This window comes from Mixophyes fleayi, chromosome 3 (genome assembly GCF_038048845.1).
Source record: "Mixophyes fleayi isolate aMixFle1 chromosome 3, aMixFle1.hap1, whole genome shotgun sequence".
Taxonomy (NCBI): domain Eukaryota; kingdom Metazoa; phylum Chordata; class Amphibia; order Anura; family Limnodynastidae; genus Mixophyes; species Mixophyes fleayi.
In genome coordinates this window covers 277,545,630-277,571,846 of record NC_134404.1, presented here as the reverse complement: position 1 = coordinate 277,571,846, position 26,217 = coordinate 277,545,630, and the positions used below count along the sequence as shown (strand labels likewise).

Sequence of the window (26,217 nt, the reverse complement as noted above, 5' to 3'; positions counted from 1 at the left end):
ATTCCTGATTCAGTGTGTCAGAACAAATGACAGACTGTCCTGCTCTCTCCTACCTGTTTTTGCTGCTTTCAATATTTAATTAGAAGGTGCACAATATTTCCCAAATCAAAATGTAATGAGAACAAAATAAAATATAACTTTTATTCAAAGAAACTTGGAACTGACTTAATTAGATTTCATTATTACTAGACAAAGATCCTAGAAAGCCTTCATACAGCTATTATGCTATAAATACTATTAAGACCTTGCAGATTATCAAGTCATTATAGCGCCATGATCTCTATATAGAAAATAAACAATCTATAACAGCTTATTACAGGATATGTATTCAGTGAATAAATTGAGGATACAATCATAGAAAATAATAGATCCCTGTGGATACAGGAGCGCGAACATATGCAAATATATTTATCAGCGCTCAGTATTATGCATAATTTCAAGAACTATTTATTGAGGTTGGATACTCTTCTTGATTCAACTTGACATTACCATCATTAAATCCAGACCTCAGACAGCCTTTATATCGCTATTATGCTATATGGTAATGACAAATAATATGGTGAATATTAATTCACCTTGGCGCAGATATTTATATATAGCGCTTATTAAACATTTACCAGCTTATTAGAGATCATCCAACTAACAGGTTAATTAAGGACATAACTACTAGTTCAATGGTAGATTTTGATGGGTATATGAGAGTATACATATGCAGATTCATCTTTACTGCTCAGTATCTCACCTGACTCCAACACAGGAATCATTTATTGATAGTATCCTCTTACACTATAAAAGTATAACGGTAGAGCATCCTAGTTTTAACTTTCACTATAATTATTTCACTAATTTTATATTATTTTAACTTTCTTTGAATAAAAGTTATATTTTATCTTGTTCTCACTACATTTTGATTTGGGAAATATTATGCACCTTCTAATTAACTTCTAGTCTCTTTTCCTCTTTATTCAGAAATGGTTAATGGTAGCACCCCTCTCTGAAGAATTTTTTTTTACAGAATATTCTGCCAATAATATATTAAAGAGAGAAATTTCCCCATAATCTGTGCAATAGAAAAAATATCCCTTTCTCTGCTTTCAATACTTGTTGGGGAGAGATGGCTGTGAATAGTGCAGACAAAAACGATCTGCACACAATCTGCAAAGTGGCTGGGCCTGGGGTGGGGTCCAGCCACCTCAAGAATACAGTACCCCAGGCTGGGATGGGGGTTTTCCAGGCACTAGAAAACCTTAACTTGGTTTGCCTATGTACAGCACCAGTAAAGTACACACCCACATCCGATGATAGTCATTCCTACCTGTCACCAAGTGCTGCCTCCTAAATACTATACTTAATAGAAACGAAAGAAGGGTACTGGAATAAGATCAAAGGAATAATAGGGATGAGATGAACTTAAAAGCAACTCTATATAATAAGCCTACTTAGTAGCAGCCAAGAAGAAAAATTGATAACTTTCTATAAAAAAGCATGCTCTTCTGAATTTCTCCCTTTATTCTTAATAATCAAATACAAAGGGAAACAGGGTTAAAGTGTCAAATCCTTGGAGGTTTTGTCTGGATTTATGAATTTCATGTGGTGTTATACTGTATATAAAAATTCTAACATTCTACCGTAATTCTACCATTTCTAACCATGGAAACTATGCTAAGTATCATTTACTTCTAAAGCAGTTTACCTGTGATGTCAGGTGTTAAAGGCTCATCAACAGTCTCCACCAATGGGATGACTGAGGATTGTTGCAAAGAGTCATCAGAGTCCCCAGCTGATGCACCCGCCTCCTCTCCCATGGCACCTTCATCCAGGGATTCAGCTGCTATAGGGGCTAACAGCTCCCCTGTAAGACATAAAACATTGAACATCTTACTGACTGTCAAGAGCATTTATTACAATTAATCACACACAAGTGACAAATTAAAGAAATAATCAAGCGCAATTTCTCCACACAACGTGAAAAAAAAGTGAAATATAAAAGCAATTATACTTAAATAATTTAAAACAGAACAAACAATTAGTGTTTGATTTAAATTACATTAATAAGGTGTCACTGAAGTGACAATCCCCCTCTTGCGAATAAACTTACAAGATTACTTTAACTGTTACACAATATCAATAGTTTCTATGGATTATCTTCTAAAATGGTGTCCCCTGAAGATGTTGAACTTACTAGAAATATTCTTTAGATTCAACTCTTGATATCATGGTTTTTGTGATACCAAGGTGAATATCACTTTGAAGTTTAACTTTGAGGATTGGAGTTGTCTTGTTATGCCATCATATTAGTATGTACGTGATTTAAAAAAAAAAAAAAAAGAGGTTAAGAAAAAATCAAGTGCAGTATGTTTAAAATAGTAAACAAAGGCTTTGATTTTACTAGACAAAAATAACTTGCAAAAATAAATAAGTGATCATATGATTAGCAAAATGACAAATGCAGGTGCTCCTACCATACAGATGAAAAAAAGAAGTCACAGAGTATGCAGATCTTTCTCAATGCCCCGGGGTACCACTTGACAGTTTCAAGTCAAGATGTTTAACTGAAGCTTACGATTTCAGGAGATGGCGGGGAGGGGAGGGGAAGGGAATGGGTGAATGCACGTAGTCAATGTACAGTAAGGGCATGCCAAGCTACTGCGCATGTAGCACAACCTGATTCAAGCTTGGGGCATCTCTAAGGTACATGATTTTCAGTCTTATCACTTGCACCAGCTACAGGTGTAGTCTAACTGTCGATTACTAGTGATGAGGGCCGAGTTTGCATTATAGAACATGTGCTTGCAATCAGGAGCAACTGTAAATAAATATCTTATAAACCGTAGTCATTACATAGTATATATTAAGTGTTTTTCATGGAAAAATAAAAGTAGTTTTTTTACTCACCGTAAAATCGATTTGTCTTACTCCATTGCGGTACACTGCCTAAACTAGTCCCACCTACTATACCCAATGTCTCGCACTTATCAACTTGTTTGTTCCCTACACTCCTCCCCTACTATGCCCCTCCTCTACAGCTCAGACCTCAGTTTTGTATAACCAAGCCAGGTGGAAAGGAGAAGCAATACAGAACATAGCACCAAAAACTGCACTACTTTCAGAGCAAGGGAGGGTGCGCAGTCTCCCCCAATGGAGCAAGAGAAATCGATTTTACAGTGAGTAAAAATCTTCTCTTTCCTACCATTGGGGGACACTGCAAGACATTGGGACATACTAAAGCTGCCTCTAAGGGAGGGGATTGATCTGGAACGGCTGCGCGCAACATCCTGCGCCCAAAGCTCGCATCAGCTGATGCAAAGCCATGTAAATGTGGGAGTTGTCACTCTGCACAACTGCTTTACTGAAGCACCCAGATGTGCCTTCCAGGAAACGCCAACCGCCCTAGTGAGTGAGCTATAAAAGTACACAGAACCGGAGAAGGGGCGCGAACATCCCACCGAATGGTGGAAGGGGTGTAGCGGGCATGAGAATGTCTAGAAACTGACCAGCCCCGATTTTAAGCGTCCAAAAGAACAAAGAGGAGTTTAGTCTCATGGATTGAGACCCTGCGGTCAATCTGGTGCTGAAGAGCACGAACCACATCCAGTCAAGGAAGAGTGTCACACAAAAAATGACGAACAAAATGCTTGTCCACAAGCTCCTGGGTTGAGTGTAATGCAGATACTATCCACTGAGCCAATATTGTCCGGATTGACGCACCTCTCTATCCTCCTGGAAAGGTAAAATGCGGAAGTGCAATCTACACTACCGCCACCGAACCACTGCGAACAGGGGAGATATGCCAGGGAACACCCCTACCCTGGGATTAACATATTTTCCCCAGAGTCAGCATGTTAAAAGTGGCCAAAGCAAGCGCTCTGATCACCCAACTAGATTTCATGGCTTCACCTGCCCAACCAAAGGGGAATTGAACTGGAAGAGTCCTCTCGAAGAAAAGACTTAAGATATCGTGATCCTATAAACCGGCGCTGAAATTAATGTAGAGCACCGAGAGCTGAGCCTTGCAGGAACCTAGGCAGAGCCCCATATCAGAGCCAGCTTGCGAGAGAGAAAAAACAAAAAACAAAAAAACAACTTAGGGATCCATCACTGGGATGACTGAAAGCCCTTGGACTCTCGCCAAGCGCTGTACTATTTCAGACCAAGAAGATACTACGGATAGGTCCTCCAATGCCACAGCGCCAAGCTAGATGATATAAAGAGTGGCAGAAAGAGGCCATTGAATGTTCAGATCTGGTCACAGAGGTAGGCGGAAGGGAGGTGTCGCCTCCAGCGGCCAATGTCTGAGAATCATGCTCTGCGAGGTAAATGAAGGGCCCCAGGATAGCTGGAAGTCACACTCCTAGAGAGCTCTTTACCCGTGAGAACCTGGGACATGGAAGCGACAGATACACCAGACCGAAGTTTCAGGGAACATCCTGGCATCTGAAAATTCCACTTAAGGGTCTCTATACTCCTTTACTGCTCATATTCTAGAGTAGGACAGGGTGAACTGGCACTTTAAGAATTTCTGTTAAATACACCCTAGCTCCTCCCTCTCTATACCCCACTTCCTGTTAGATCAGTTTATGTTTAACCAAGCCCACAAAAAGCGGCGATAGAGAGAAAACAGCACTCTTAAAAACAAAGACATGTCTCCCAAAGGACTAAGAGAAACGGATTTTACACAAATATAAAAAGAGGATTTATACTTACGATAAATCTGTTTCTCTGATTCCATCTGGGGGACACTGCTAACCATGGGGTAGAGTAGGGTAGGGAGAAGTCTGGCACCCAAATAGTTAATCTTTTGCTGCCGACAGGCATATTCCCCCGCCCCTTCCCCACAGTTTAATTAACAAAGCCCTAGGAAGATAGGCCAATCAACCAAACATATAGAAAACAAAGAAAAGAGGGGGGGGGGGGGGGAACGCAGTGTCCCCCAGATGGAATCAGAGAAACCAATTTATCATAAGTATAAATCCTCTTTCATCCATCTGGGGGACACTGCTAACCATGGGGACTTACTAAAGCAGTCTCTCTGATGGGTAGGACCGCTCTGATCGCCCCGCACGCAGTGCACTACGGCCTAATGAGGCGTCCTCAGACGCAAAAACATTAAATTGGTAGAATTTTGTTAAAGTATGGACCGATGACCAGGTAGCTGCCCTGCATAGCTGGTCCGTTGAGGCCCCGTTTCGCGCTGCCCAAGACGCCCCAACCGAACGGGTAGAATGGGCAACAATACGCTTCGGCACAGGACGCTTAGTACGGACACAAGCCTCCCTAATTGTTAGGGTAAGCCACCTAGCAATTGATTGCTTAGACGCAGGCCATCTTCGCCTAGCGAAATCAAATAACACAAATAGAGAATCCGTCTTGCGTATCTTTGCAGTTCTCTTAACATATATCCGCAACACCCTAACGACATTTAAACATTTACTTTTTTTTGTTCCAGTAACCTGAGGATCCTCTCTGAATACCGGAACTACTATTTTCTGATTAATATGGAAACCCGACACCACCTTAGGGAGGAAGGATGGAATAGTACTTAAGACTGTCCTATCCTCATGAAAGACCAAATAAGGTTCTTTATAAGATAAGGCCTCCAGCTCGGAGACCCTCCTAGCTGAGGCAATAGCCAGCAGGAAAACTGCCTTCCAAGTCAAGAACCGCAATTCCGCTGAGCGAAGTGGTTCGAATGGAGGCTCCTGCAACATGCACGTAGGGTGGCTGGATGTGAGGAACTCCCTGCAAGAAAGTTCTAACATCCGGAATCTCCGCCAGCCGTCTGTGAAAATACACTGACAATGCTGACACATGAACCTTTAAAAGGTTCCCAACCGGAGACCCGCATCCAAGCCACCCTGCAAAAAAGCTAGAAATCTAGCCAGACAAAAGGATTTTGAATTGTAAGATTTCTTTTTACACCACGTTATATACACATGCCAGATGCGGTGATAAATCCTAGCCGAAACTGGCTTCCTGGCTCTTAGGAGAGTGTCTACTACACTCACAGAAAACCCTCAGGCTCTCCACAGACTGGATTCAAAAGCCATGCCATTAAATTCAGCCGGTCTAGTCCCTGATATAAGAACGGTCCCTGAGTAAGCAGATCTCTTCGAAGTGGCAACCGAACCCCTTGACTTACTGCTACCAGAAGAATCTCTGGCAACCATACCCTTCATGGCCAGGCTGGAGCTACCAGAATGACTGGTCGATCTCCCTGCCAGACCCTTCGGAGGACCCTGGGAATCATTGATATGGGGGGGGGGGGCAAAAATCTGAAATGTGACCCTCATCGAATCTTGCACTCTTGGTGCCCCCTTGTCTGTTTATGTATGACACTGCCGTGGCATTGCCGGACTGGATGCGAGCCGGCCTTCCCTGTCACACACCCTGAGCCCTCTGCAGTGCTTTCAGGATCGCCATAAGTTCCAGCACATTTATGGGAAGAACAGACTGTCTCTCTGACCACAGACCCTGCATCCTTAGGTGAAGGACCACTGCCCCCCCAACCACTCAGACTGGCGTCTGTGGATATGAAGATCCAGGCCTACGGGGCAAAGGATCTGCCCTTTATTAGGTTGTCCTTTAACAACCACCAGCTGAGGGATTTTCTCGTCTCTAGAGATAACCTCATCCACTGGCGATACAAACAGAGGAAGGACCCCGACCACTTCCTCAGAATGTCCCATTGAAGACATATGGAGTGGATCCTTCCGTATGGCAGCGTCTCGAAAGATGCCACCATCTTACCTAGCAGCTTCATACACATGAGTACTGACAGCCTCCTGTGTGACAGAACCATGTCTGTCCATTCCATCAAGGACCTTATCTTGTCCTCTGGAAGAAAAACTCTGCTGTCTGCAGTGTCCACTATTAGTCCCAAAACTGTCATTCTCTGACAAGGGATCATTTGTGACTTTGTTACATTCAGGAGCCAACCGTGCTGTTCCAGCACCCTCACCGTAAGGCGAAGATGTTGTTCCTACAACTGAACCGTTGACGCCTTGATTAGAAGATCGTCCAAATAAGGTACAATCTGCACCCCTTTGGAGTGAAGGAGTGCTGCCATAATCGCCATAATCTTTGTGAATACTCTTGGGGCTGTGGGAAGCCCGAACGGAAGAGCTCTGAACTGATAGTGAGCTGAGCAAAGCGTGAATCTGAGAAGCGGCTGATGCCCCTCCCAGATCGGCACATGAAGATAGGCATCCCTGATGTCTATTGATGCCATGAACTGGCCTGCCTCCAGGCAATCTATGACAGATCTTAGGGATTCCATCCTGAAAGAATCTACTCTCAGATGCAGATTTAGCTGCTTGAGGTTCAGCACTGGTCTGAATGAACCATCCAGTTTCTGTACCAAGAATAGGTTTGAGTAAAACCCCTCCCTTCTTTGGTACTCCGGAACCTGTACAATAACCTTCTTTAAAAGAAGCAAATCAACAGAAAGGAGCATTGCCTGTCTTTTTTTTAGGACAGCGGGGTAAACTGGTTACTAAAAACCTGTGTGGAGCAGGCTTCACCAACTCTATCATGTAACCCCTTCTCATGATCCTCTGAACCCACCTGTCCGCTGAGGACTCTGTCCACTGCTGGGCAAACCCCAGCAGCTGTCCTCCCCCTTCCCCTCTGCGTTTTCAGAGGAGGGTGGTAGTCATGCCGTCGGTCTATCTGGCAGCTTGGCAGAAGAGGACCTTGCTGCCGTGGAGGAAAAGGATGACCTTCCTCTAAGCGACTGTCTCCTACCTCCAGCAGCCCTTGACCTGACTGTCTGGCCTCTTGCAGACGTGCCACCCCCCCTCCCCCCCGAGGCCTGTGAGATCCAGGAGTCCAACTCTGGACCAAATAGCATCCCACTAGTATACGGAATGGATTCTAATGATCTTTTTGACTCCAAATCCGCATCCCAGGCTCTTAACCATAATATTCTTCTTGCTGCTACTGCTATAGCAGAAATAGAAGATGATATGAAGGCTGAATTCTGAGCCGCCTCATATATATATATATATATATATATATATATATATATATATATATATATATATATATATATATATATATATATATATATCCTGCCGCCTCCTTAAGGTGCATGGCCAGGGGGAGCAGTTCCGAATCCTGTAATGCGGACTATAACTGCCCAGCCCAGGCTTCCATAGCCCTTGCTACCCAGGCCGAAGATAATGCCGGTCTGAAGCTTGTACCAGCAGCCGTAAAGACAGATTTCAAAAAAGTTTCCAACTTACAATCGGTCGAATCCTGGAGGGCTGCCATTCCTGGTACGGGTAGCGTGGTCTGGCGAACCAGTCTCGCCACAGGCCCATCTACTCTCACCACCTGTTCCCATCTGGTCATGTCCTCCTCTTGTAAAGGATATAATGAACCAAATTTTCTAGGCACAGTGAACCTCTTGTCCGGATGCTTCCAAGAGGCCTCTGCAATCTCTCTCAGCTCTGCTGAGGGAGGGAACCTGACCACCTGTTTAGAAGCCTTTTTAAAGAGAGACCGGTCCAAGGACCTCGTCTCCTCTATTTCAATAAACCCCGAGGTCTGACGTACTGCTTTTACCAGATCGCCCATAACCTGGTGCCTGGAGCTTCCTTCTGATTCTATTAATGAAAGATCAGAATCCTCTAACAATTCACCTTCCTCCACCGAGGATCCCTCTGAATCAGACAGAGACAACAGCGTATTAGCTGATCTATGTCTTTTATAACTACGAATATGTCTGGGATTTTCCAGCAATTGGTTTAGTCGGTCCAAGACCTCTAACCACTGCCGACCATCCCGCCTCCCCACTGTGGGGTGACTCTTGCAGTGCCGGGGAAGGAAATTGTACAACCTCTGGAGGTAATGAACTACTTATTTCCCCTCCTAACTTCACTGGGGATTGTATCTCAGAGGTAGATGGAAGTCTCATAGCCACCACTGGGATCTCTGCTGGTTTAGATAACAGGTTCACAAGGGTATTAACCCCCTGTGAAAAGGTTGCCATCCACTCTGGAGGCTCTGTCCCCTGAATAGGGCTGTCTTTAGGCTGCAATATTACAGGTGTCACAGTACAACCAGCACAAAGCCCCTGATCCAGACGTTCACTGGTTAACTTAACATTACACTTTGAACAGATCATATGTTTGGCACGTGTTGCTTTACTTTTATCAGCCATTATTGGGAGAAAGAACAAAGCCACAAACAACCAGAAAAGCACAAACACTCAATAGTTATCAGAAATACTAACTAATTATGTCTTAACACATTACAGCATCTCTGAGTCACACAGGAGAGCCAAATTTTGTTGTTTTATACAGGCTCTACTTAATATATATGCCCATAACAATTATACTTCTCTATCCATGCAATATAGAGAAAATAAATGATACTTAGCAGGGAGATGTTTGCCAGCAGCTGTGCCTCCTCCAAATGGCTGTTGTGTCCTTCCTTCCTTTATAATTTGGCGCCAAAAGGAATCTTCCATCTGCTCACTCAGCGGGGGAGGGGGGAGGTTTTCTAACTTCCCCCTCCCTGGCTCTCTCTGTTTCACCTGTGCAGACTGACAGCAATTTCCACACACTTCCTGTGAGTGGAATCGCTGCTATCCGCTCCTCTGTTCCCCTCTGCAAAGCGCTGAATAGCGCGACCATTAGCTCAAGTTACCCCTCCTCTTTCCTTGAGGAGGGGACTTGGTATATTCCATGGCCCCGGGGACGGCAAGAGCACCGGCACTTACTGCCTGTGGCAGCGCCTCACTCTGCTAGCAGTGTGAGAGCACATCTCACACTGCGAGAAGTCTCACTGTTTCCAACCTGTCAGCGGGTGCCGCGGCTTCCCCGTTGTACAGTCCTTCTCTGCTCACGAGTGCGCTCTGTCTCACAGAGCCACTCGTGCACTATGTCAACAGCTAAAAAAAAAAAAAAAAAAACCTGAACTCAGTTCACTGTGCAGCTCTCCAAACTTCAGCCCATACTCCTAGGGCACCTACTTCAAACTGAGTTCTGTGGGGAAGGGGCGGGGGGATATGCCTGTCAGCAGCAAAAGATTAACTATTTGGGTGCCAGACTCCTCCCTACCCTACCCCATGGTTAGCAGTGTCCCCCAGATGGATAAGAGAGAAATTCTATTTTCTCTAAACTTCTTTGGGGCGACATCAGGGACATCCCAAAGCCACTTCACGGGAGGGAACATTCAGAAGAAATGGCACAAAGCACCATTTCTCCAAAACTTGCATCCCTGGATGCAAACACATCAAACGTGTAAAACCGAGTGAATGTTTACAGAAGACCACATGGCCGCCCAACACAGCTGCTCATTCGAAGCACCATGGCGTGCCGCCCAGGAAGCACTCTCAGAGCTTGTAGAGTGGGCCCAAAGATTATCTGAAACAGGTTGCACAGCCCCACTATAAGCCTGACGGATTACAGCCGTAATCCGTTGCGCAATAGTCACATTGGAAGCTGGCCAGCATCTCTTGTGTGCATCATAGAAAATCCAAAGATCTTCAGTCTTGCACACATTTTGAGCCCTTCGCATATAAATGCGCAAGGATCGGACTACATCAAGAGAACGAATAGAAACTTTGTCCTCCAAAGACCTAGATGTAGGGGCAGGAATGACAATGTCTTTAAGTGAAATCTAGACACCACTTTAGGGAGGACAGAAGGCTTTGTCCGAAGAACTGCCTTGTCCTCATGAAAAACGAAGGAGGAAGAAAATTGCAAGATAAAACTGCAAGCTCTGAAACTCTTTTTGCCTTACAGATGGCCAAAAGGAAGTGTCTTGCAGGTCAGATGCTGTAAAGCAATTAACACCAAATTGATCTTATGGTGCTACTGGAGGAACATATGGAGGTTGCACATGGAGCATCCCCTGATTTAAAGTTTGAAAGAAGACTCGCTGCGGTGCTGGATGTGCAAAGACCGAAAGGGCAGACACCTGAACCTTAAGAGAAATAAGATGCACACCCGCCTTCAGCTCATCCTGCAAGAACATAAGCAAACTGGATAATCGAAAAGAAGAGATAGGATACCATTTCTTTTCACACCAGCCAAAATATGTCCTCCAGACTCTATTATAAATTTTAGCTGAACGAGGTTTACGAGCCCGAAGCATGGTTTGTACCACATATTCTGAAACACCTTTAACTCGCAGGATGTCTTCAAGAGCCACGCCATTAAAGCCAGACATTCCAAATCTAGATTACAAAAGGGTCCTTGAGTTAATATGTCTGGGCGTAGCGGCAGAAGCCCCTATCGTCTTCCCGCCATGTCGTTGTACCAGGCGCCACTAGAAGGACTGGAACACCCCATGGCTACCAGTGGGGAATGGTACACTAAATGATACCGCCAAGGAACAGACATGGTGTCTGAGACAGCCAGAGGATCTCTTGCCCGAGAGCAGAAGTGGTAAACCTTGTTGTTCAACCAAGGCTCCATCAAGTAGACGCCCGGCTGACCCCACCAGTCCACCAACTGGCAAAACACTTCCGGATGGAGGGACCATTCACCCAGATGTAGAGTCTGCCAGCTTAGGAAATCTATTCCCAATTTTCTACCCCCGGAATAAAGATTGATATAAATCGCCGGAACGTGAGCTTCTGCCCACTAAAAGATCTTATGCATCTCTAGCATGCCTAAGGGACTCTTGAAGCCGCCCTGGTGATTGAGGTATACCACAGCTGTGGCATTGCCTGACCGAATCTTCACCATCCTTCCCTGCAGCAAATGTTGCACACTTATTAGAGAACGGAAGAGTGCCCGCAGTTTGCCAAAGAGAAAGGGGATTTGAAGAAGAACCGCCCACAGACTGAGACCACACCAATTGGGCAAGTTCAGCCACAGTATTGCAAAGAGACCGAGCCAAGGCGGGATCAGTCGAGTCAGAACCAGACCCTGCTGATGCACACAGCATGCTACCTTAAGACTGACAAGCCGCACACAGGTGAACTGTAACAGAAGTTTTCTGAGCATTGAACCTGCATTGATTTTCCTTTGACATGTTAACAGATGGGACAAAACACACAGATAAAATGGTGAAATGAACAGTGAAACAGTATATAAGACAAGCAGCACACAAGTGAAGTACAGAAAGTGAGCCTGCAATATAGCCAAGCAGCCTACCAGTCTAATGAACATAACCCTGGGAAACAACCACCCCTAATCCATTGCCTTAAAAGGACACAGGACAGAAAAAGGTATGAGCAGGAGCTGTAAAATAGCTGCTTATTCTGGTGTCTGCATACAAAGGAGTAAGGAAGTGCAATAGAAAAAAAACACTTTCCCCCAGGGCCCAACACTGGATTGGCAGACATCCAGCAAGACAACCCCCTCAACCAGTCCAGTGCCCTTAATTTTTCAAAAAGATTAAAAATTAAAAACTAATCCAAAGGCTGCCTCTAGTAAGAGGCAGTGTAACTTAGGGGACACTGCGTTTTACTACCCCACACCTCCACTTACCTGCTGCCATCCCTCCTCACACAGTGACTGAAGCTTATTGCGGGCTTCACAGCACTGGAGGACAGACGCAGCCTGCGGCGACTGTGCCCGGCTCCTAGGAGGTCGGTTGGCAGCGGAGGCATCTCCACGGTAGGAGCACCTGCATTTGTCCTTTTGCAAATCATGTTCATATATAATTTATACATACTTATTATTTTTGTCTACTGAAATAAAAGCCTTTGTTTACTATTTTAGACAAATTGCACTTGATTTTTATTTTATTATGTTTTAAATCGCATACATCACTAATATCATGACATAACAAGAGAACTCCAATCATCAAAGTTTCACCCTGGTATCCCAAAGACCATTTTATAAAGAGTTGAATCTAAAGAATATTTCTAGTAAGTTCAACATCTACAGGGGACACCATTTTAGAAGATGATCCATAGAAACTATTGATATTGTATAATAGTTCAAGCAATCTTCTTGTAAGTTTATTCGCAAGAGAGGTATTATCACTTCAATGAGCATTTCAACTACAAGACACCCTATGAATGGAAATTAAATTGAACACTAATAATTCATTTTAAACAGTATTGCACTATTATTATGGTTTAATTGTTGGAAATCTTTGAAGATTCTTTGCATACAAATGGATATATAAAATAAATTATACTTAATTTCACTTGGTTTCACGATATGTGTTATGAGAGATAGATGGCGCTTGATTATTTGTTTCATTTATATATCACTTGTCACTTCTTATCAACCTGTGCATAGTTGATTTAAGTTATTATTAGACTGCAATTGAAAGTGGAACACTGTTTAGAACTCATAGGGACGTATTCAATTGACGGCGGGGTCGCCGAAAATCCCGCACTCCAAAAATATTAACGTTAATGTGGTAATCGTGCGCGTAAAAAACGTTAAATACGGTAATTTACTCGCTGGATCCAGCGAGATATTATCGAAATAACGGTAATATTTTTGGAGCGCGGGATTTTCGGCGATCCCGCCGTCAATTGAATATGCCCCATACAGACCTTATAAAATGAATCAACAAAGCTACACTAGTCACATCCGAAAGCCCTTTTACAGAGCAAGTCTGTGCTTGTTAGACATTAGCGATATCTTAAGGTATCTTAAGGTACTATACAGTAGGAATTGTTTTAAAAAAAAAAAAAAGTAAAAAAAAGTGTCAAAGTCTCTGCTAGAACTGAACCACTTTACCTGCCAATATGTCCTGAAGCATGCAGGTCAAAGAGTACTGTGCCCAGGCGCCACCCCAAGAGATGTCTCCTCTATTGAAGTCTGTCCCAACCAGAAGCAGTAGGAGCCTTTCCAACTGCTGCTCATTCACAACTTCACATAAGTGTATTGTTGGACGGGTAGCATTTGCTATCCTGGCAAGCACCTAATAATATTTGGAGAAGAGATATATAACAGTAAATGTAAGAGTAGCTAAAAAAAATAAAATAAAAGGTGGCTAATTAAGATCAGCCACAAAAATCAATTTATTCAAATGTAAGCAAAAAAAAAACCCCAAATCAATTCAGGGTATTTTCATCAATAAATTAAGCATATTCTGAAATTAAGAACCAGGTGCATGACATGTTACAATTGCCTTAATACTTTTATTACGCGATTAGACACAGAACCCAAATACCCTGAAAAATAGAAGGGTATTATGCTGAGGAATACCAGGACTCAAGTGATGGGATCTATCCCTTTATTTTAATCAAGGATGAATAATTTTCACTGTATAAGCTTTATTCTTCAAATAATCGTATGGAGGTCATAACTTTAAATATAGGTTTTACAGACATGTGCTTTATCTGCAAGTGAAATGTGTGTGTTTACAGAAAACACAACTATACAGTGGAGAAATATCAGACAATTAAACAAATGTTTGAAATATGAACATTTATATCAGCTGAAGGGGCAATTCATGCTTCCTTTTCACCAAAAGCAATTCTTGGTCAATGTAGAGACACCACTTTATATTGCATTTTCCATGGAACAGATATTCAAGATTAAAACATGGTTGCTACCATCAAAGCATGCAGAACAGCTTCTCAAGAGAAGTTATTGCAGACTGCATACGCGGCTATAATCCATTATGATCAGATTATTAATTTGTTGGTACACACAGTTGGAAGATACCTCCAATGACCAATACTGGTCTGTGTGTGCGATCAGATTCCGACCACACTAACAGTCATGGTACTTGTGGCCAATTGGATGTTGATTCAGCTGTTCAGTACAGGTTTTGACAACACATGAAACAAATTAAATGCATGTTACAATATAAAGTGTATTGGGAATGTTGTAACAACGTGGAGTTGCAGATGTAGCATTTACCCTGAATTCTGTCTTTTTGCTGTGCTGCAAACAATACCATCTCACTTTAACCTAAGTTGTTACTGTTGTCCATAGTTTAGACGGTCTAAGACAAGTTAAATAAAAGTGTGCAGCGCAACAAATAATATTCTATAATGCATTTTGAAGTTGTCAAGTTAAAGAAAATAAACGTTAAAATAGGCAGTGCAGGTACCTTGCAGACAAACAGGAGTAGATCGGCATGACAAGTAAAGTCCATAGATAGCAGGAAGAGAGCTAGCTTCTGCACAACAGAAATACAGCGCTCGTGTGCCAAAGTGAAAGGAAGAGGCTCAATTTCTGGGCTCTCTTTCGTTGCGGATACTTCTGTGTCTTGAGCTGATCGGGGCCACTCAGCAGTGCGACGTAGACGTATCAAATCTTTAAAGTGCTGTTGAGGAAAAACACAGTTTTAGCCCTAGAATTTCCACAGAACTTTAATAAGTGTAAAATAAACCCCACCAATATTTTTTTTTAACCAAATTATATGTAATAAAGCAAGAAAAAATTTGAGGATTTTTGTGCTCACTGTAAAACTAATTTCTCTTAACCCATTAGGGGGACACTGCTGACCATGGAGTATAGAGGGCGCTATGCTGGAACTAAAGTACTAAATTCTAAAAACCTGACTGGCCTGTACGCTCCCCTCTAAGTCGCCTGGACGGAGGACAATTAGTTTATTTAACCCAAAACTGTCAGAACTAAAGGGTGGGAGCACAGTATCCTCAAATAGGTTATAAAAATAGGATTTTTATACTTACATATAATCCATTTGAACTAGTCCATTGGAGGACACAGGGGACTATGGGGTCCAGTGAAGGTGAGCTAGGCATGTGGCACTTTTAGAAAGTAGTTAGCTAGCCTAGCTTCTACCCCTCTCTATACCCCACTTCCTGCGTAAGCCTCAGTTTATGTTTAATCAAGTCTCCAATGAAAGAAGACAATAGAGAGAAGGAGAGGAATCGGAGCATCAAGGGTGGGCGCCTGATGTCCACTAGTGGACTAGGAGAAACGCATTTTACGCAGGTATTAAAGTCCTGTTTTCTACCACATCTAATTGGCACACCAGGGACAATGGGGACATCCCAAAGCCGCAGTTATGGGCAGGGACGCTCAGAAGCAACAGAGCGAAGCACCGCTCTGCCAAAAGTATCATTTACAGATGCAAACACATGAATCCAGAAACCTGAGTAAACAAGTGAAAAGGAGGACCATTGGTCGTCCAACACAGCTACTCAGTCAATGCACCATGATGTGTCGCCCAGGAGGCACACACAGACCTTTCGGAGTGAGCTCAAAGCATTAAAGGAACAGACTGGATAGCCCCACTACATAGTTTTCCCTAAAGTCGTGTTAAAATTCTAAGTAAAGAACTGCCTGAAACTCCTGAACATTAAAAGGCGAAGACTTGTAATATATGGCTGCAAGCTCAGAACCTCTTAACCGATTGGGTTTCTTCTTAGTCATCTCGTTTCCCAAGTAGGAAACCATTAAATACACCGTTGTAATGGTTGCAGGAAATAGGTATATTTATGATATGCAAATATTATTAATTTATTGCTGGGGCTGTTTGCAGGTAGGGAAATAGGTTTATGTATTAAATGGGAATACTATTATTTTAATGTAGGGGCTGGAGGAAGGCATAATTATTACTCGTGGGTGCTATTGATTTAACGCCAGGGCTGGTTGTAATTTTCTAAATGTACTCAATTTTTTTTTTCTAGGACATTCTAGGATCCAGAGAAGCTGCAACTAAAGAAACCTGCAACCCCAGGCGGTAAAGTGAGAACAGGTAGGAGAGAGCAAAAGAGTCTGTGAAATGTTGTGATTCTAGTGGGACAATGCCAATTTTTGGTGAGTGTTCTGCCCAATGTAAGGGGCAGGCCAAGACTGTGAACTGTTTCTGTACACACTGCATTCTTTCTATACTACACTATGGTGCAAGATCTCCTGAAACTCAGGAGTGCTGGTACATATGTTACACTCTGGCGAGCAGGCACTGCACACCCTTGAGGCAATGGTATACAAAACATTTCTGTAGGAAGGTGGTATAGCACTTTTCACCTGCTAACCACATCCCAACATTGCATAGCCACACCCCCAATCATAAAAACACCCATACTTTTGCACGGCTGCTGCAATTTTTTTTTTGACATGCTGAACTATGAGGGGGGCCCCATGAACTTGTACTGGGGCCCTGAACTCCTCTTGGCAGCCCTGCATGCAGGCAGGATCTGTTCTACTTGGAAATAATTCTAGCCAGAAACTCCAGTACAAGAAACTCGAACTTGGACAAAACATTTTGTGATTTAAAAAATGGAAACACAACTTCGGAAAGAAATCAAGGACCAGACGATTTGTTGCAGAGCCAGTCGCCTACTTGGACATGCTGGAAGCCTTGTGAAAAATAACCTCCTGGGTCCAATGAACCGCCAGTTCGCCAAGCTAGAATCTTTAAGGGAACAGATTCTAAAGTTTCAAACAACAACTTCTGCAATGCTGCAAGAACCAAATTCAAGTCCAATGGCGCCACAATGATCACCCAGGCAGCTACCACAATGGGTCGAAGCAAAGAGAGACTAAATAATTTGATTTAAAAATCACTTCATACTTTATGTGCTGTCTTTTAAGGCAGCAGCACTAGGAATAGGATGGTAGTGGACCTTGCAAGGTGTGCAATGGGGGCATCGACACTCTGTTGTGTCTCCCATGATGCAATGTCTTCATCTGAGAAGGGGTATGAGAACCGGAACAATCTCTAAATCTGAAATCAAATTTTATCCTCTCCTCCCTCCACATTTCAGATAACTGTGGGAAAGAAGGAACTCGACCTCTTTTCTGAAATAATGAAAAAACACAGAAAGAGGTCATATTCTGGGTCCCTGGTCACCGATTCCTGCGACCGGCTTACCCTTTTGCTGGGAGCCCAGTGTTGGAGAGCGGGCAGTGGTAAAGGAGCACCAACGGCGTCCTCCCCACTCTTGACAGCGATGTTCACTTCCGTGAACAATTCTAAAACTAAAATGTAAGAAAAAAAAAAAGAACTAAATTAAAAAGTGAAAAGTGCCCCACACCGAGGCACTGGTAAAAAAAATAAAAAAATAACTGCCCTCTGTCTAGGAGGCATAGAGGAGAGGGAGCAGGCTGGTTAGGTTGTTTAAGTGCCTTACACCCAGCACAGCACCCTCTAAACCCCATGGTCAGCAGTGTCCCACAAACAGCTGGCAAGAGAAACAATGATTGACTAATAGTTAGGCTGCATGTCTTTGCAGAGACATTATACATCTATCCAGCACAAGTTGGGGCCTGTGTTCTCAATGTGTTGAGAATATAAAACTAAAATCAGCAGAAAACTGGAGTATAAGAAGAAGAGCTATTCCACCTATCGCTTTATTGCAAAATATAAAAAGTTTTGGTATCATTGTCCTCTAATCACCCATACAAATATATATGAACTTAGACTGTAAGCTCCAATGGGGCAGGGACTGATGTGAGTGAGTTTTCAGTACAGTGCTACGGAATTAGTGGCGCTATATAAATAGCTGCTGCTTATGATGTTGATGATTGTATTTTACTTTTCCCAAAAATATATACATTTATAGCACGAAAACAAAAGCTTCATCAGTAACCTACACTGAAAGAAATGCCTGAAAGAAACAAATTTCTGAACATTCCCTCACCTTAGAAGTAGCTTGTTTCAGCTTGGCTTGTTCCACAAGCAGCTTGTAAGATGATCCTTTGTTGCTTTGTATTTTCTCCTTTTCAATTTGCTCTACTAAAGCCTTCTGTTTTGCCTTCAGTAGGTTGAGTTGCTAGAAGAAAAGTTAATTTACTAAATGAAATAAATAACTTGAGTGAGCTTCCACTAGTGCTCCATAGTATTGTCTAATAAAATATTTAACATGTTGACTAGTGATAAGAGCTTAAGAAATGTGTACTACTTCATTATATACCTGTAAAGAGATTACTATTAAATAGAATAGACTCGCCTAGTAGAGAAACTCTACAATAAATATTCGAACAACAGTTTAAAAAGCATGCTTACAATAAGTCTACCAAGCAACCTTTAAGACTGGCACACATTGGTTGGTGTTTGCAGATGATGTGGCCAGCATTAGCCAAAAACAAACCAATAGGTCAATGGAAAACAATCACCATGCAAGATTTTTGTAGCACACATTGGGGCATATTCAAATGTCCGCGTTACTCGGAAAAGTAACGCGGCTTGCGCACTATTACCGTTATTACGGTAATAGTGCGCGGAATTACCGTTGTTACGGTACCTTTAATGCCGGCTTTCAGCTCGCAGCTCAGGGAGCTGCGAGCTGAAATCCGGCTTAGAATTACCGTAATACCGGTAATACTGTTAACGCCGCGTTACTTTTGCGAGTAACACGGACAATTGAATATGCCTCATTATGTTATGATGGATCATTACAAGCAGGTGTCCTCTTGCTTCATATGGAGCAGCAAGTAAAAAAAATACATATATTAAAAAAAAAAAAAAACTATACACCCAAACGCCCATCCTATAAAGCTGTATATTCCCCACCATACAGATTACCTGTTTGTGATGAACAAGCTGTTTCCTGATCTTCCTGGAGTACAGCCTATCCAAACTACTGCTTCCTTTGGTTGATCTGCTCAGACTGTGCGTGTGCAGGCTATTGTTTATAAAACTCCACTGGTTACCTTTGGAAAGGAATAGTTAAGGAAAATTTACATGATCCACTACATACTGCCTACTGCTAAAATCACACAACCAACCATGTATTTATGGAGTAATCAACAACATCAATGAACGTGATATGAGTGATATCTAGATCAAAAGGGTCAAAAGTAGGAATGTAAACAGTATTTAATTTATACATACATCCAAACCACCATCTTATCCTTTATTTAAAAACATTGCCTGGTGTAAGCCCAAACCTTCTGAATAAGGAGCAGAATTAAGAGGACATGGGGGCATTTAAATAATTAAATATTTCAATTATTTCTACAAAATAATAAGAATACCAACTGCACAAGGCATATAGGGGTCCCAAAAACAGGTATGGGACATCTTATCCACAAATCCAGAATGTTCCATAAACCAGAAAGGAAAACGTGTAATAACTGATGGGATTGTTGATTTTGTCACATACATCACCAAATTGTTTTTGCTAGATTTACAAAGTGAAGCGCTGTTAAACAGTTTGTTGAAGATAGTTATGATGTGCTGGAACAAAGTTGATTTTTATAGGTTTTAGTAAATTTTAATCATGGTGCTCCAAATTACAGAAACCTCTCTATTTTGAATACTTTAAGTCCCAATCACTCTGGGTAATAGATCCCATACCTGTACTTTTGTTTGTTTTATTAACAGTTACATACCTGACAGGAACCTCTCTCGCTCTTTTCCATTTAAAGGTTTTTTCGAGGCTGCAGCTTCATCTTCTACTGTAGCAACATAATCCAGTAAACGAGAAACCAGCATGACGACCCAGCTAATCATAGGAATGTCCAAGACACCTATGAAAGTATTTACATAAGCACCATCATTGTAGCATGTATGTGTGTGTATTACTATAATACTTATAAACTCAAAAATAAAGCAAAGTTTACTACCTTCAACGCGTCTGTATATAGGTAGATGTGGTTGTAGAGGCGATAAAAGGCTGTCCAAGAGATTCAGTAAACTTTCCAGGACTCCACTATTACTAAGTGATCTTTGGCCTATGCAAGATAGTAGCATGAAGACTCTGCAAATAACGCACATTAAAATGAATGTGTTATTAAAGTGTACTATATACCATATTGTGTAGGTTTGCTATCCAATGAAAACTCACAAATTATAATTTTAATCTCATAGAGTTACAGGATTTATTTTAAAAAGTTTTTTAGCCAGTTAGGTTACTCTAAAAGACCAGCAAGTACTATGAGGTTACTCCAGTAAGGCTTTAGAAAGAAAAAACTGAGGAAAAAAAAATAAGTAGTGTTGAAGATATTATTAATGATGTGTACTGGTCGCTTAAAAACATGGCGTAAGCATCATAAAATATGGAATGCATACACAAATATTATAGTATTGAGCAACAACATAAGGTCACTTCAACAAACAAAACAAAAAAACAAAAATAGGATTTTTATACTTACGGAAAATCAGTTTCTCCTAGTCCATTGGGCGACTCCGGGGACATTGGGGTAAAGTGTACATGAAGTAGGCATGTGGCACTTTAAGTTTTACGCTAGCACTAGCTCCTCCCCTTCTATACCCCAATTCCTGCTTAAGCCTCAGTTTAAGTTTAACCAAGCCTTAAAGAAAAGGAGACAATAGAGAAAAAGACAGAAATTGGGAGTGCCAAGGATAGGCGTCCAGTGTCCCCCAATGGACCAGGAGAAACTATTTTTAACTATAAATGATTTTATGCAAGTATAAAAATCCTATTTTCTCCCACATCCAATTGGGGGACACCTCAAAGCTGCAGTTACGGACGGGAAAGCTCAGAAGCAACAGAGCGAAGCACCGCTCTGCCAAAACTGGCATCCTCAGATGCAAACACATGAAACCAGACAATCGAGTAAACGTGAAAAATAGGACTATTGGCTGCCCAACACAGCTGCTCAGTCAAGGCACCATTCTGTGCCACCCAGGAAGCACACAGACCTCTCAGAGTGAGCCGGAAGAATTACCAAAACAGGTTGGCAAACCCCTCTATATAGAATTATACCACCATCTTAGGGAAGAAGGAAAGCCTAGGTCAAATAACTGCCTGAACCTCCAAAAACAATGAAAGGAGAAGACTTGCACAATATAAATGCAAGCTCAGAACTCTTGTAACCATGAGATGACTAAGAACAGAACCTTTTTGACCAAAGTAGGAAACCATTAAATACACCATGTGCAGGAGGAATGCTGTAAAGCAGCCAACACCAATTTTAAAAATAAAAACGCTCCAACCTCTGAATCTCAGTGTAACTATGTCGCAAACCAGCAGCCAGCCAAACCTTTATGAACATAAGCAACCTGGAAACTCAAAAGAAAAAGATAGAATATTACTTCTTATCCACCTCAGGTGATACATGTCTACCAGACAAGATGAATACGAAGCATGATTTGCAGCATGCGCTGAGACAACCCTACGTTCGAAAGATGGTGGCTAAACATGTCTAGTCATAGAGACAGCTGCCAAGACAGAGTTTCCCGCCATGGAGGTAACAGTGTACCAAGCTTTCCGAGGGAAACCTGGGACCACCAGATGACAGAAACACTCACAACATGTTTGCAGAACCTAGGAAGCATGGCTACCGATTGGAATAGGAAATAAAGTGGAACCGCCAAAGAACGGACATGGCTTCTACCAAGACAGCCAAAGAATCTCTTGTTATGACTCATGTGAACAAACTATCAGGTTTCACCAAGTTTGGTTACGGAGAAATTGGTTTGTTTGACCGGCCGAACATGAGCTTCAGCCCACCGAAAAAGCTTGTGTGTCCTCCCCCCATTGCTACACAGATTTCTGTGTCACCTCTGTGAATCTAGGTACAGCACCTCTGTGATATTGTCCAATGGTATGTTCATCTCCGGTGCCGACAGCAAATGTAGCGCACTAATTATACGGCAGAACACCGCTTGCAGTACCATGACAGTAAAGGGAAGGTTGGATTCTTTCAGAGCCCAAAGGCCCTGAAACCCATGCGTGCAGAGAGATGGCACCCCAACCACGAAGGTTGGCTTACGTTGCTACAAAGGTGCAATACTGAATCAAGACTAGTCAACCCTGTCGATATTGTTGCCTCACTGCCACCAATAGAGCGACTGACACACTGAAGGCGACAGATGAAACAGCAGATCTGACAGAGTAGGTGGAATCTGTTCCACTCAGGAATTATTACAGCCAGAAACTGACGTCCATTAAACCTGGACGTGGAACAAAATTCTAAACCCCTTTGTGTTATATACATAACTCCGAAATAAATTAGGGAGCAGACGACTTCTCGCAGAGCCAGTTCCCTACATGGACATGTGGGAAGCCTCATGGAAAATAACCATCTGGAAAAATAACCGAGAAAAACGTACATAGACCTGTGGTCCAGAACTCCCCGTACTCTGTCATCTGTGGTATCTGAACCATCAATCCCTTAAAGGAAAGACAAGTTCCCAACACTGCAGACCCTGGAGCGGCAGAATTTCTGATGCACCGACAGCCTGTCCACCGAGTTAGCCACTGGACATCAAGCAGATTGAGAGGACCGGAAGCTGTCCATTATGTGACTTGAAACAACAACAGGAAGAAGGCACCTTTTAATTTTTCCGTTATTTGATCAATGATGGTGTCAGGCTGAGGGCCAACAAAAAAGTGTTCCAAGAGGCTATTTTAGACTTCACAGAGGCTGGCAGGATAACCAAAATCAAATAAGCAAAGACCACACAAACAGATATCTGTGCCCCAAGTTGTCTCACACCCAGAGCTGCTTTCCTAAAAATAATCTGTGGCTCTGTGAATGTGCTCCATCAAGAAAAACAGGTCAGAATCCAGCCAGTTGGATAACAAACAATTAGTTGAACGGACAAACTGCCCACCACCATGAAACCAAATGGTGACCTAAAGCAAGCCACCAAGAGGCAACAGACATCATGAAATATAAACTTAAGAATGACCTCAACCCAACAGAATGTGCTGTTGTTAAGAGTAGCCACGGTGGAAAGAGGGAGAAAAACAACCATAGTCAACCCTGGCACCAAGCAACCACCACTGTGGGGGCACCACCGAGTGTACGAGAACATCAGGGAAAATACGAGATGAGGACTATAGTTGATAAGTAAGAGAGCCACCCAGAGGGCCCAATGTGTCCTCTACAGCCCACCCCTTGCCAGCACTGTACTGTGAAGGGATTTCACGTATCTGCTGCCAACCTCCATGTGCACAGTAACCTAGCAGCTGCTTCTGTGCAGCCAGTGCTAGGGACGCTGGGCACAGCCTGTGGAAAAAGTGGACGACTCCCCGAAGGTATCCCACACGTTGGAAGTAGAGGGGCGGCAGCGGAGGCACCCGTAGAGAACCTCCCATCATCCCCTGCTTTAAGCTGCACACAGCCACCCGTGCTCTGCGCTGCATAATCAATACAGACTGAGCAGTAGCAGGTTTTACTCTTTTTTTTTTTTTTTAAATTGCTGCAGACCTCAGAATGATGCTCTCTAATGGGTAGAAGACACAGCCAGTATATAATAACCTCCCCCTGTAAGTTATATATACAATTTTAAATATAGGGAGATCAAGAGACCTAGCGATATGTTGAAGTAGACAATTTGTAAATATCTACACTTGAAATTATCAGACATCCAGGCAGTAACAACCTCGTCTGTGATAACATATAAATGTTTCCACATTACTATCAAAACATATCAAAAATCCTACCCAAGAACTACCTGAAAGATCGAATAGTACTAGACCTAAAACAGTTACATACATCTATTTACGAAATACATTTATGAATGTTCAAAAAAAAACAAAACCCTTCAATGCCCCCCACCGGTATTTTACCAGTTTTTATCTACCTCTCTGGCTGCAGTGTAATCTGCCAGTCTCATTTATGTTTAATAATAATCTAGGTATCTTTCAGTTTCAGCAGGAGATTTTACCTTGCTGCTAAAAAGAAGAGTGCTGTTGTTGAGAGCACGGCTGAGTGAACCCTCAATACGCACCCAGCCTTACTACTGCATGTCTGTTGGTGCGCCACTTCCCAAGTAAACAGTGACACCTCCAGCAGCCGACACACAATGACCGGTGGCGGCACATATAGAAAAGTATAGACAAAATTAGTGTGTCTGCGCCGTTGTAGCATCGCCATTGGTAAAACGACAAAGTGTGGCTGGGGGGATTGCAGTATTAGAAGCCAAGGGGAGAGAGCAAGGGGTGCTACCGCTACTCTACCGTCCTATTTCCAGTCGCAGCCACACAGGGTCTGGCGGCAGAGCACAGTGGTAACGCTGCAGACACTTAGTGTGTGTCAGCACCACTGCATATGTAGCCCGGTCAGAGGGGGGATGATAGGGGTCTCATGCGTCCTACACGTGTAGGCACTTAAACTAATCTGAGGCTTAAGCAGGAAGTGGGGAATAGAGCTAGGGATAGCTACTTTCTCAAAGTGCCACACGCCTATCTCACCTACACTATACCCCAATATCTCCCAATTAGATGTGGGGGGAGAAAAAAAAAAAAAAAACAAACTGCTTTGTCTCAATAAAAAAAAAAATGTAAATGTTATAAATCTCATCCATTTTGCATACAGAAATATCCTTTTGGTGAGGACTAGAGAATATAAACATTTTCATACATTATCGCATCAATTTCAAGATGTTTAGATTAAAGGGAATCTTACCGATCCTGGGGAAAGATCAGGAGCTGTTCAGAGTTGTACAGTTCTTGCAAAACATTGGAGAGAAACTGACCCCACCACCTCTCAGCACCACAGAGCTGCACCAGGAGAAGGCCAGTATGCAGCCGGATCTTTGGGGTTCCACTTATACACAGGTGTTTGAAAAGCTCTTCACAGGCCTGAGCATGGAAAGTGTTCTGAAGTACTGCTGGCACAGAGTGTCCTTCAGGAAAACAGAAAGATTGTGCTGAACCTGTTCATAAGTGTAGAATTTATTTAGCCATTATAGATTTTTACCATGGCCCTCTATTTACATAGATTTAGAATAAATAATATAACCTGTATATATTTCACTGAAGAACAGTTTCAAAATGAATGATGTAGCAAACTGTCAACACATGTTACATTAGTACATAGTTTTTGAGTTTGGGACCACATTTAAAAAGAACAAAAACCACACATACTAAAAGGGACACTTTTTTTTTCCAATATCATGTTTTTAAATCTAGGGTATCACCACAATATTACAAAACAACGTCAAAATAATGTTCTTAATGTATTAATTTTTAATCAGTGTGTGTAGGTTTATGGGATTTTTACAAGAGCAGCAGCAGGCCTCACTTAATGACTTCTCACACATAATTCACTTATATAGCATGCCACAGTCTATAGACATCATCATTTTATTGTGGTAATACTAAGCACTTATAATATTCAACATAGTGCAAAGTGACAGTCCAATTGATGACATTATGCCTCCCAACTACCATAAATAAACTTTAATAAAGGCTAAAGACAGAGTGGTTCTAGAACCCGTGAAAACCTGGTGACATTTTTATGCCACCAGAGACCACCTCCATCCAGGACAGGGCAATGCCAATCCAGTTCCCTCTGTGGTTTTGCAATAATAAATGATTTATACAAGTGATCTAATCTGGAATGCAGCTAGAAAGATCACCATTAGCAGTTACCTACTGCTGCAAAGATATAGGGTGGGGCATGGATTAGGTTCCCTAAAAAATATAAAAGTTTAAAAAAACAAAAAAAACAA

At 42.4% G+C, this 26,217-nt stretch overlaps 1 protein-coding gene across 8 annotated transcripts in view; it reads right to left on the bottom strand.

The window, feature by feature from the left end:
• BIRC6 (baculoviral IAP repeat containing 6) overlaps nt 1–26,217 on the bottom strand; it is a 265,056-nt gene that overhangs the window by 156,395 nt on the left and 82,444 nt on the right. For 5 of the 8 annotated variants that reach the window (XM_075203660.1, XM_075203662.1, XM_075203665.1 and 2 more), the window contains exons 30-37: nt 25,170–25,419; nt 20,415–20,548; nt 20,181–20,318; nt 19,372–19,499; nt 18,488–18,619; nt 14,983–15,198; nt 13,659–13,842; nt 1,694–1,852 (exon numbers count right to left, since the gene is read on the bottom strand). In XM_075203660.1, the coding sequence (XP_075059761.1) occupies nt 1,694–1,852; nt 13,659–13,842; nt 14,983–15,198; nt 18,488–18,619; nt 19,372–19,499; nt 20,181–20,318; nt 20,415–20,548; nt 25,170–25,419 (1,341 nt within the window). The remainder of the gene's footprint in view (nt 1–1,693; nt 1,853–13,658; nt 13,843–14,982; nt 15,199–18,487; nt 18,620–19,371; nt 19,500–20,180; nt 20,319–20,414; nt 20,549–25,169; nt 25,420–26,217) is intronic. The other 3 variants (XM_075203667.1, XM_075203664.1, XM_075203663.1) reach the window with 2 other exon arrangements.